At 34.1% G+C, this 13509-nt stretch overlaps 1 protein-coding gene across 1 annotated transcript in view; it reads left to right on the plus strand.

The window, feature by feature from the left end:
- Positions 1–12983, plus strand: part of LOC126912919 (uncharacterized) — a 71065-nt gene extending 58082 nt beyond the window's left edge. Inside the window, exon 2 of the mRNA XM_050707362.1 lies at positions 11880–12983. Within this exon, the coding sequence (XP_050563319.1) occupies positions 11880–12751 (872 nt within the window). The 3' untranslated portion in view covers positions 12752–12983. The remainder of the gene's footprint in view (positions 1–11879) is intronic.
- Positions 12984–13509: the final 526 nt, after the last annotated feature.

The raw sequence follows: 13509 nt of genomic DNA on the forward strand, positions 1-13509 counted from the left end.
GGAACGGGGTGGTTTTTAGTTAATAACAGTCTGACACGGCCTCTCACCTCGCCCAAGGTAGGAGAAGGCATTGGATGATTTTTCCCCCTCTTAAAAAAGTGAGTAGATCGTGGCAAATACGCATAAAATAACAGCAAAATGACTTCTTAAAAATTCATATTAATGCCTCATTTCGAACTTTAATTTTCCCGCAAATATAAAAAAATTTACCGCACAGCTACTTCACACTTTACGTAAACGCAACGTGGACAGCAGCGTGACGCGTACAACACGTTACGATTTGTCACATAATCAGTGTACACGCGAGCACAAAATCGATGTCACGCTCCATATAGCACACTGTGTACAGATGAATACAGTATTGAGAAATGTCACGTCACTTGCACAATTGCAAATATAATGGCTAATGTGAGTGTGAGTGAGTGAGACTTTCTATGTGTGTTAGGTAGATTTGTATAAGACTGTACAAAATTATTGAAAAATATACAGTTACTCCCGCGACGAGAGAAGTTCGACTAGTTTCAAATCGTACCGGGATTCATAATTTACGAGCAGACAGTGTGCGCACCAATGCAGTGAATTTTTACATTTTCTTGTATATCGAATATCACCTTTTTAAAAATAAGATAAAAATGCATACAATATTTGTTAACTTGTATGTCAGTGTCATGGTTACAAAAGCTATCTCATTGATGAATCTTATGAGATAACGAAATTTTGAGTTCGGTATACGTAAATTATTATCGAATGGCGAATATATTAAATGTCATTCACACGCCTTTATAAATATAGAAAGAACAATGGAAATAAAATAAATAAATCTCTTAAATAAAATAACAGACTAGCTAAATAGAGCACGGTACAGTAAAAATATTGAGTTAAAATAAACCTACGTGACAACCTGAAAAATAAACTATGAATGACGAAAATCATTTAATTGGTTCTTTAGTTTCAGAACCTATTATATGCAAATAAATAAATAATTCAATCTTTCCTTTCATAATATTGTAGTACCTACAGAAAACTGCGAGCAAACTTATCGCCCAAGTCGCATATGCATGTACTAGGGAAACATCGCCATTAGCAATACATTAAAGCAGTAATATGATACTTAATATTAATCACAACCATTCATTAGTTAAATGTCGGAAACAATGCAAGTACAAGACTATCAATTTGTCGCTTCACCTCAGGTCGCCAGGAAAACATGGTATTCTAATCAGATTAGCAAAGGGAAGTCATTTTATACGAGAATCATAGAAATCCCATCACATTAAAATACCTATATCGCAGTCATTTTAGGTATTTATTACGATAATATGATAATTATTTCATTGCGGAAATGTAAAAATATAATATGCATTGTTGGAGATAATTCTCTGTGCATTACTGTGTTTATGGCTCGTGTAATTAATTGTTTAATGTCGTGTAAGCGGGTTCTAATTACCGTTTTATATTGTTGTACGTATTTACGGCGGCGTGGGATTTCAAAATAGTTTTATAGTTTCCATTCACTAACAACTTAAGATGTACCTAATTATTTAGCCGCGTATAAAGCCACGGGAGTTAGCTTGTATTTCCACCAGAGATGTGCTATGCTACGTCGTTATGAATGCGTTTGGGCTCCATCAATCATATTCATTGGTATCAATACTTTAGCACTGGTGAAATTCCGCTAAGCTACGTTTTTTTTTTTTTTTTTATATGGAAAGTCTTCCCTACTATCGATACTTCATGGAATAGGTGGAAACATCTTCGTAGCATAGCTACATATCACGTCTCTGGTGGAAAAACACACTTATCGTTGCACAGGTCGTGGTCACTGGGATCAGTCAACCAAATATCACAAAAATATTTTAAAAGAACTCTACCAGTGCCAAACTATAATAAATCTCTCGATAAAATCCTTGAATAGTATGCAGTAGTTTGTCAAAACTTTCTAGCGATTTCAAAAGCGAAATTAATTATCCAAGTTAGTTTTTTGCTTACATTTTATCAATTGGTTTCGAATTCAACAAAAACATAACTAGGAGATCTTCGATTTGTCACATTTTTCTAGGTAATAACGGCAACTTTTTGCAACATACCTTTAAATAAAAAAATAACAATGCATATTTTAAAATTCACAGACAATAAAAAGAACAACATACTTTTTCAAATAGAGATTCCATCTAGCTTTATGACTAAGCCGAATGACGACCTCTGACCGACATTTAAAAACAAAAAAATTACCGTTAGTACCGCAAACTAATATTTATGTTCTTGATTATACGTTTGGTAATAGATTATTTTACGGTTTATGTATTAGTTGGACGCGTAAGGTCAAATCATGTTCATTGTATGACCCTAGAATGAACGGCCCTGTCTCAGTTCACTGCACTCGCGAATGATTTCATTAATCGATGAGTATTACATTTTGGAATCGGCATTTATGTATCATCGAAGGTACCTAAACAAATAACTAGTGATGTGAATGACTCATTACTGCTTTTTATTGCCATTTTTGTGGGTAACGAAATTAGATATAATTGAATATTTGAAGGTCTGTTTACAATTGGTTTTGTAACAAAAAAGCTAATGCAAGTGCATTGATTTTAAACCTCGCAAAGGGTCACTGCTACTTTGATCGAAAGACCAACGACTGTAACGTAAGGAAATACTTAGGTACTAATATTAGGTATACTTTAATGTAAAAGTGTTTGTTTGTTTTATAAACAACCTGTATATTATTTTTCTTACTTTGGTTGAAAAGCTAGAGTAAATTAAATACATATGTACATCATTTTTCATCAACAGTACATTAAATTAAACCTTAATTAAATTATCAAACATCTCCTTATCCTTTGACTATCAAATAAATGATCAGTCCATTACGAATCAATGTTCTTTATTTCTTATACTATTGTTCTACTGACATTAATTGATATGATTGATCGTATCATCAATCCTATTGATTGATCCTAATGATTAATTATGTTTCTGATATATCTAGCGTTAATAAAAAAGTTGCAATAGTAATTAAGTTTTGATTTATGTGTCTGAAAATAGTTGAAGTCTTTTTTGAAGTAGGAAATTCATCCAATGACTTCTCCCGCCTTGGGCGAAGGGAGTATCAGACTTTTACTGATTAAAAGCCACCCCGTTCCTACTCCTGCTTCGGTAGTAGGTAGCCCGCAGCTCCGAGAGTCTGCGGAGTAAAATTAGCTATTCTTTCTTTTGCCCAAACAGACGAAACCGTATGCAAGAAGCTAGTAAAAAGTTGCACATAGTATTATGAAAGACTAATATAGACATCTTCTATCTAACTACACCAGTTATCAAATCACATCAGTAACTGTCATCATTACAACAACATAGTTCAAAGTTTAAAAAATATAAAAAACATAATTCAAGTCCAAAATTTGTATAATTATGTGACTTATGTCATAGGTAATAAAGATGCATATCATTAAGCTAAGGTTACCAGTTAACGCGGTCAATCCCAACGTTTTTTGGTCAAGTTCTAACTTTCTATACGTTATTGTGTTTATGGATATGTCACTTCAAACTTGTGTAGGTTTCAACCAGTTTGTAAAATTACTATTTTGGTAATATTGTTGTTAGATAATAAGTGATTATAATCGCGAATTCTGAGCACGAGTTTAGAAGTCGATTTCCGAAAACGGGAAATGTTACTGAGACTTTCTATTTCTAGTTCATAACTCCTAATGTGGACTTCAGTTCAATGATTTTGTGACTGTTTCTTAAAAACAAAAACCGGGAGAGATATATTTAACTGCGAAAGTCAAAAATGTTAGTACACAAAAATAGACATGTTACGTACAAGAAACATAGGTGACAGTATGTCACCAAACTAAAAATAACTAAATAATGTAGAGACAAAATTTACTAAAAATCACGGTTTATTCAGACAGACGTAGAGTTACAGATTATTTCTTACACAATAAATTGCGATAAATATTTACTTCTGAAAATACCAATAAATGGCCTACTATTACTATTTTAGTATTTCAGATTCAGAAATTGTGCAAAAATAATTGCAAAAATCCTTGTTCCAGCCTCTTCACATTTTCTCTTTATTGGCAATAATAATCTGAAGTAAATTACATTATCAATGTTAAAAATGACAAGACTGTAACTAAATCACATTATTCTGTGAAGTTGGTTAAATTTCTAGGCTAGTTTTGATCTACCAGTTTGCTATAGGTATAATCTTTGTAACGTTACACATTGGCCATTCATAAATATTCGCGGATTTAATAAATCATAATCATATAACCATGTTTAAATACTAAATACATAATATTTCCAATCATAATTAAGCTTTATCTACTGGCTATTTATTTTATAACTTTCGTGAGACATACTAAATTAATTATTATATTTCTTGGCTTATTCACGTAATTATTTGAGTTTGAAGTCATGCTAGAAGCTCATATTCATGAGCGGCGTTCCGCTACACACGACGCGGTGACATTCGTACGTAAGTAAGCCGAAAAATGTAATAATTAATTTAGCTATTTATTATCTAGCTTACATGTTATCTAAGCTTAACACTAAACAATTTTCAAAACTCAATCCCAGGTCACACAATGTCGCAAACATCATTATTTACCACGAAATTAACCCTGTCACACTGTCCCATACTTTCTCCAAAAACTTGCAAAACAATGTATTAAATGTATATTTTCCTTTGAAAAATATGCGTTTTTAGAACACCTATGTTAGTAGGTCGGGTTAGAGGTTAGTGGCATGAATAACGATTATTTATTATTAAACACGTAATATGTAAAAACGTATGTTGCAAACAGACTATGATGTAAAATAAAAAAAGGTTTCAATAATAACGTTTAACTTCTTTTTTTATTGATGATTCACCGTTGATTACTTAGTTTGTATGTAATATGTATATATTTATGTACATGCATCAGTACTTTTAACGCAATGAAATCACGAACCGATAATATTAGTAACAAATTGCTTTTCCAATTAAAACTTCGATGCTGTAATATGGATTTTGATTTCAAATTTTACATTCCACTGTCACGCTTTGTAATATAATATTTTGTGGGTAAAATGTTCCTAATGTATACCTATCATATTGTAGGTATAGCTCTTACTAACGTTCATTATTGAATTGTTTGAAACTTATTTAATACCTACTGTTACACTTCTCTGCATCACCATGATTGGTAGACAATGGCATTCGGCATCACGTCCGCCATTGTAACATATTTGAACAAACATTTTTTTAATTAAAAATAATAATTAGGGTTATATAGACTTTTGGAGTACCTATGTGTACATAAATATTATAATTAATGTGTGTTTATATTGAAAAGCAAATGTTTTTGACATAAACCTAATCCATTTTTACAACCTAATCAGTAAGTCAATAAGCTCATTTTCAATATCAAGGGACAAAATTAAAATAAACTTAATATGTCTAATTTGTACAAATCGATGTCATATTTTATACCTTAACCAACCTTAACCTCCCACAAATAAAAAATAAACAAGTATAAAAAGTAAAAAAAAAGTATTGTAATCATCAGCAGGAACTACATATATAACAAGGAAAGATTAGGCATAATCCTCACAGTTTGGATTGTAGGTATTTGTATCATACGTATCAACAGCCAGTCACAACCTGAGACACCTTCATTGCTAAACTTTGTTCAGCCTTCCTTTTCAGAGACCGCACCGAAATCCCCGCTTTTGGCGGCTTTGATTGTATCATACATAACGTAACTCCAACCATAATCCCAAGTAACCACATAAAATCCATCCCGGTAGCATTAAAAGCATGCCCCCAATTAATCCGGGGTCGCAACACAATCTTCAGTTCCATTCCACTTCATTGCATTTGTCTAAAGTAGTTTTTAGTAGGAAATATAAAGCCAAAACCACAAACCACAGCTTGGACGAAGGTATAGATAGACCAGCAAGTCAACGTATCTAATCTGACAATTTTCTTCATTGGAGATTCAACTTTATTTTAAAATTATAGAACTGAAAATTGAATAAAGGAATTTGACAGAAAAGGGCAGGTTGACTTGCTGCTGTCTGTATCTGCATGTGACGTAACAGTCTCGTTTTCACTTCTACAGGTTTCTATATTTGAGCTGTAATGGTCCATTGATCTATTGAGAGATAATTATAGTGATCGATGGTTGCTCTGGAAAAAAATATGATAGAGTCGTTGTAAATACGAAACTATCCCAATACGTAAGAGTAGCGATGGACTTTCATGCTCATGCTCGTTTTTCTTCATTCGATTTAACACTTTAAAACAAGCACGTAGTAAGCTACGTGCTTGTAACTGAAAGACAGACTGATGGACTAGTATTCACGTTTCAAAAGTGCATATAGTGACTTACAGACAACTTACATCTCAAACTAAGAACCTGCTAGTTAAAAAGTTAAATATGTTTATATTCTTTAAGAATACAGTAAAGATGAAGACCAAAAGGAGGTAAAATTCAGTCAACAATCGAGAAATGCTCATTTTCGTATTACATTGACTAAGTAAAACTGTAGTGTAGGTATCTATTACGTGGACGTTGCGTCCTGAACCGTGGGAACCTCGCATAATATCATAATTAATTAAAACCAAATTGATGAAATTTTAAGACCACAAAGCGTAGTATGCTATCTTGAAAGTCTCGAAAGCTATTGTTAGGTTCACTATGAAACCGAAAGCACTTTCTCACCGCATCATTAAGACAAAAAAGTTTCTAATACAAAGCAGACTAATGGCTAATATCAAACTAGATACACACACGGTGGTCGTGATCACACATTTGTGAACTACTCAACAGGAAACCACAATATGGCCGGCAGACATGTAATAGCACGTAACTAGACTCTAATGGGAAATTATTGCCACATACATATCTACACACTACTATAATAGCCAATATGAACAGACCTTCCAATGTGCAGAAAGATCATACAAAGCGGGACCAAGATAAACTGGATTTGTATAGCTCGATTTGTTGCCGTGTGTACTTAGGTACTTGAATCAATATAAACAAATGAATGCGTACATTAATCTGGACAGTTCATCTGATAGTTTCTCTAATCGAACAATGAAACACGTCAGAGATAGGAACTAATGAATTGCTGTTGGCTAGTTAGTAAGAATAGTAGGCTATGTAGATACAATTTTCGATTATCAGTACCCAAATACTGCGCTGTCAACTGCTGATTTTATTTCATTGCCTTTTATCACCGTTATATAGTTGTAATCATAAAGCAAGTAGAAATAACAAATGCCATAATGTGGTTGTGCACTGTGACACAAAAAACGGCTCTACCCAATGATATTATAAGTAAAAAGGTGTATAGGCCTTCTTTAATGACTTCCAAAGAACACTAGACAGAAGTGCGATACGTATTAACTATGTACTCTACCAATCAATTCAACCTGATGATTACATAATAGGAATATTTTCACTACTAAACGAAAACACTTTACATTCAACTTTGATGGCTAGATGAGTAAGCATACGTAACAAATACGCTAATGATAAGTTAATGCGACATAATAATATACTCGAATACTGGCGTAATAACACTACACGTGTTACTTTTGACGTAAATGAAATGAAAGATGACCAAAGGAAGATGCTTGCATTTATTTTGTATATTTAATTATGACACAACAATGAAAGATCATGAATTATACGAGATGTCTTATGAAAGAAAGAATCAAATGACGTCTAAGAAAGAAAATTTAACTGCATTTTATAAATGGATGGTAGTAAAAACGAAAACAGTAGTCACCTAAGGGTTAAAGAACAAGAATAAAAACCAGGCGTACACCAGACATTTTCTTTATAAACTAAAACAAAGTAAAACATTCCTATACTTCTATTGTCCCTTGACAAGTATAGTCATCTAAACATTCATTGGTTAACTGTTGCTATTGTAATCTTTGAAGAAAATGCTCCTAACAACAGTTAACAAGATAAAAGTCAAACAAACATGATTACTAATGATAAGAAGTTATAGGAAGATACGGTAGGAAATAAGAATCTTGTAGATGTAGACAATGAGATAATTGCTTCTCAAGCTCTAGCACCATATATGGCTTCGGTGACTGTCTGTGTATATTCCTGTTATGGAAACAATCGCATAAATGCGGTAATAATTTACTACCGAGGCGCTTATTAATAAATGCTTTTGCTCGTCTAAATGATTGCATAGTAGATATTAACAAATGTAGCTAATAATACTGACTATGAAGCAAGTCTGGAGTTTTTGGATTTTACTTATTTTATGGTATAATCCGGTAAACGAGCAGACGGATCACTTGGTGGTAAACTTTCGCCGCCGCCCATTGACACTCGAAACACCAGAGGCGTTACAAGAGCGTTGCCGGCCTTTTGGGGGTTAGGAATTTAAGGGTTGTTGGAAAATCGGGGATTGGGAAGATTGGGCCTCCTCACTCACACAACGAAACACAATGCAAGCGATATTTTACGTTGGTTTTTCTGAGGCTGCGGTATCACTCATATATACACTTTACTTGAAAACTCATATTTTATTTATTCAATCTATTAATGTCAATCAAAAATACTCACGTTTAATAACCTTGCCACGATATAAACGCCAAACATTATATTTATGGCTAACTCGGGAGTGAAGGCAAAAAACAGTTATTGCATTGCATGCAACTGTACAAATCAATTAATATGCCATCAATGCAATCAATCTGTACTACATATAAATCAGAATTTGATTTTAACGAGCCAATTCTTCAATAAAGTTATCGGTCACGCAATACGTATAAACCTAAATTTAAAGGAAGGTTACTATTTCGATTGCTTACTATATACAAATTTACATACACACCAAACCAATGAAAGCAGAAATTCTTCTTCATTCTGCCCTTATACCAAGATATTTGAGGTCCACGCAACACATCTTCTTTTCTTTTTCTCAAATGTCATCCCATCACAAACTTCTTTCTCATTCATATCATTCTTCACACAATGTATTTATTGGTTTGGTTTGTTTGTCCTTTCTCTAATTCCACTCTTCAATCGAATATAATACTTAGTTAATTAAAACTTGCATACTCAAATTCAGCCCTCACTTTAACAGCTTTGAATTAATGAAAACCAAAACTGCTACGCTATTCTCAATTCTACTAATTGTCAATTAGAAACAATCAAAGTGAGCTTGATCGCATTGTCGTCAGTCATTGGTTGTGATTATTCTCACAACCAATGACATGGCGGACTGCGATCGCTGATGCTACTAATAATCTCAATCTTAAACCCTTTCCAATTTCCCGATCTCGATCAACACCACGCTGACCACGTTTCTATACGACATCAACAAACCACTGACCACACGAATACAACACGTAATGACACATAACTAGAGACGCCATTATAGCAAATTATTGCAACACTACCATTCGAATATATTTCCATATATTGCCTGGCTTTTACTGACAATCATTTTGTTCCGTAGTTGCACCACGCAATGTCTTTGTTTACGTTTTGTCATGGTATCGTCAGTAGCTTTTTAATGTTTATTGAATGACATGGTAGCAACTGTTGTTTCTATAGGTATTGAATATGCAAGTGTGTTGTGTAAAGACAACCATATGTTTCATCTATTTTATGGTTTCCATGTCTACGCACTTGTAGCTCCTCTGTAGTAGCTGATCTGATTGCTTATTTGTTTCTTATTCCATAAAAAATGTTATCTAATAATTTCTAATAAACAGAATTATAATTCCTTATGATCTTGTTAGTCAAGTCAAATAACTATTCGCTAGTGTAGTGTTAGTTATTTTTTATCAACATTCTAAATTGTAATACTAACTCTGAAATTATGATCGATATGCCTTGTAAGTGAACTATCAACTGACCTCTCTGATACAACTTCAAAAACTAATAGGTCTTATTGTTACATAATATGCCTAAAGAGCCTATACAATACTTAGTCTGAATTATGATATAAACAATAGAAACAGTGTCAAACAGTTTCATTCAAACGAGAACATATCTATCAAAAGGGATTTATAGTTCGCACTACACTTCATTCAATCTTATTGACTATTCATAAGAGAAATTCAACAATCGGCTCGACATTGTGACACATACATAGTTAGACAATATGCGAATGTGCGAGTAAAAGCATTTTGTGGTTACAACACACTGTTAATGCAATTGTAATGTGTAGCATGTGTCTCAATGTGCGCTGGTATTTATTGGGTTTTTTGTCTAGTGTGTAGACTCGCCTCTTTTTATTGGGTTAATATAATTAAAGCGGCAAGGTTATTTGTTACTCCTCTGGTGTTGTGGCTATCCATGGAAACTTATGGAAGAAGCTGATCATATTCCATCAGGTAATACGTCTTCTCCGTTTGCCTCCTATACTACAGTGTAGGCACAGTGTAGCAATGTGTTTATTCCACATAAACCATTCTGTAAAAGACGTCACCAAGAAACTGTTAAACAATTTCAAGATTTTATCAATTTATTCGTGCTGTTAAATAATATGAAAAGCGTAACTTAACACACGTAGTACCAACATGTTATACTTGTCACGTTAAACACAGCTAATCAGTATCGATCACTTACATAATCGTGAGAGTGAATCGATTCATTTCACTTGTCAACTCTATGACAACCATAGCGTGCGTTCAGAAGCTTAATACGAGTACATCGATATGTTAACCGACCGGTTTGTTACCAGTTGTTAAATTATGGACAGTTGACAGCTGTTCTACAAAATAATTATACTCTTCCTATTAAGAAGGTTGTCCTACCATTGTTGTTAGCTACCTACTATCAGAAGTATCGTAGATGAAATGTCATAGAGGAACGTATAATGGATAAGGAAGAGATACTTAATAAACATAACAAACGTTACACCTTTTAATCCCTGAAGAGATAGGCAGAGATGTTCATAATTGTAAAATACTAGTAGACCGTGCGAACTTTGTTTCGCCTTGGAAATTTTTCTGCGCAACTTTGTTTAATGATTTCTTACATAAGAACCTTTTCCTAACAATGACATACCCAACAAAAAAATAATTAGCGAAATCGATTCAGCTGTTCGAGATTTGCGTTTAGTGACACATTTAACAATACATTTTTTATTTTATAGGTTACATCCATTTCTAGGAGTTGTATTATGAGTTAAATATAATAGGGGAGATGGTTAATCTGATGATATAAGTGTGTTGATTAGAATACAATACATACATTGCTAACGTCTGTGACGTCACTTTATAAGAACCAAAACCTTAATCGTATCTCCCAGAAGTTAAGAAAACACTTAAGCATACATTAAACAAAAGTAACGTAACATGAATGTTTATAAAACTGTTGAACGTAATTTAAATAGGTGCACGAGTACCATATAAAAACTTCGTATAAATCCGCCTTCTTTCAGAAACCTTCACAGACCTGATACCATTCATTAATTAAATTTATTCAAACAGGAACCATGCGAGTCTCTGTTTAAGGCGACAGATTTCTTTATTAAAGCGTCATACACATTATTCACGCAAGTACTTATACTTGTATTGTTACAAGAACATGTAGCTACACAACGTCTGTCGCTTTTTTACGCCCACAAAATTAGCATGAACTAAAGCTACCTGAATATCTAATAGAATGGATGGTATCGAATATCGGTAGATAGATAGGTAGTGTATCAACTATCATTTGTATTGTTCCTTAATGAAAGTGATCAGTCAAGGTCCAGACTGATTGTTGCAGAACTTAGAGATCAGTGACTGGGTTCTTATTATGTCATGTAAATGTTGACCTCTTATATTATATGTCCAGTTTCTGGTAACAAAGGAAAACGAAGGCACATTCTTATACAACTTAATTTGTTTGTTTCAGATGACACAAAAGACTTGAATGCAGAATCATCAGAAATAATATCAGAAGCAGTAGAACCACCTCCTGGTCTTGTACAACAGTACCAGGAGCCTGAAGCTGCAGCCACAGACGACCACACTGACCACTCCATAGAGCTCGTTGGAGGCTCACAAACCTTCTTCCCTACGTTCGCAAACCTCTTCGAACCACGCCAACAAAACAACTTCAGACTCGGCGGCTTCGGCAACCAAGAAGGAGCTTACAGTCAAAGGCCAAACTCCTACAGATCTCTGCTAAACTATCCTCTCTTCGGAGGCTACAATAGAAATGTAGAAAACTTCGGTAAACACAGCACACCCACCGCAGCTCCGCTCGTCGAAGCGAGCTCCAGTTTGCTTGGTTCAGGAAACTTTGGAATCATCAGAGGCGGAACATTCTTCGCACAAAATGATGAGGATGAATTCGGCGGAGATGGATACAATTCTTACTACAACAACGGTCATGGTCGACCTTCGTACGAACTCGGGTACATAGCGAACCCCAGACCGAATTACAACCAAGACCAGTTTGCTAACTTCAGAGACTTCGCCGACATCAACACTCCTTCTAACTCTGCTTACTCTCACTACGTAGTTGTATACGCAAACAAGAACTCCACAATGGACGAAATCAGCGAAGAGACGAGACGAGTAATATCAAAGCCTAAGAACATAATTGAGACGCTAGAAAGAATAGACAAAACCACAAGCGCACCAAAGTTATCGAAAGCCAAATCAAAGTTAGAGGCGACAAAGCAGAAAATGTTGAACAAAAAAGAGCAATGGAAAAAAACGAACTCAAAATTCGTCAGTCAAAAACATGATGCGGAAGAACCTTTATTAGCGTTAAGTTAATTTAGTGTAAATACAAAGACTTGCGTTATGTAAGTGATTGAAGTAAGTGAAGTACCAGTAGGTGAAGTAATTGCAGTGTCGCACTCTGAGTGTGGCGAGATGAGAGCTGGTTGTCTAAATTTAATTCCTAATGTAAGTTTGTGTAAATGGCTCCGTGCACATGCGATGAATGTTTGCAAATGATTGTAAATGTATTAATAATAATGACGAATAATAAATTAATTTTTAAATATGTGTTCCTACAATTATTTGTGTAACTGATCCTCTAAACGGAACTCTCTGAACAGAAACGTGTCGTTATCAAATATGTTGTAAGTAGACTGCAGTTACAAAAGTGATCTAGATTCAACGAACCAAGGTGTTGCTAACGATAATTACAATTTAGGGGTACTTACCTATACTCCCAACTATCGACGTACTATCTACGTTGTAACTATCTTTGTTGAATAGATTGGGCTGATAGTGGGTCTATTCAAAATATTATTAAAACATCAACAAATCGTTGACGTTAAAAAATAATTTACGTCACTTATAATTCCGACGTTTAACATTTTACTTGAATTTGAGCCTTTAACATTTTACCAAATCCTGAGCACGATTCTAGACCAGAGTCTAGAATCGTGCTCAGAATATACTACTATTGAGAATTTTCTAAAACCGAATAAGTTTATTAACACTACCCCACCTGGGATGTGATCCCAAGGCAAGGCCCTCACACAGAAGTCGCGGTTAGTTTATGTTTGCTGTTGTAGTATACT

Source organism: Spodoptera frugiperda, chromosome 31, assembly GCF_023101765.2.
Source record: "Spodoptera frugiperda isolate SF20-4 chromosome 31, AGI-APGP_CSIRO_Sfru_2.0, whole genome shotgun sequence".
Classification (NCBI taxonomy): domain Eukaryota; kingdom Metazoa; phylum Arthropoda; class Insecta; order Lepidoptera; family Noctuidae; genus Spodoptera; species Spodoptera frugiperda.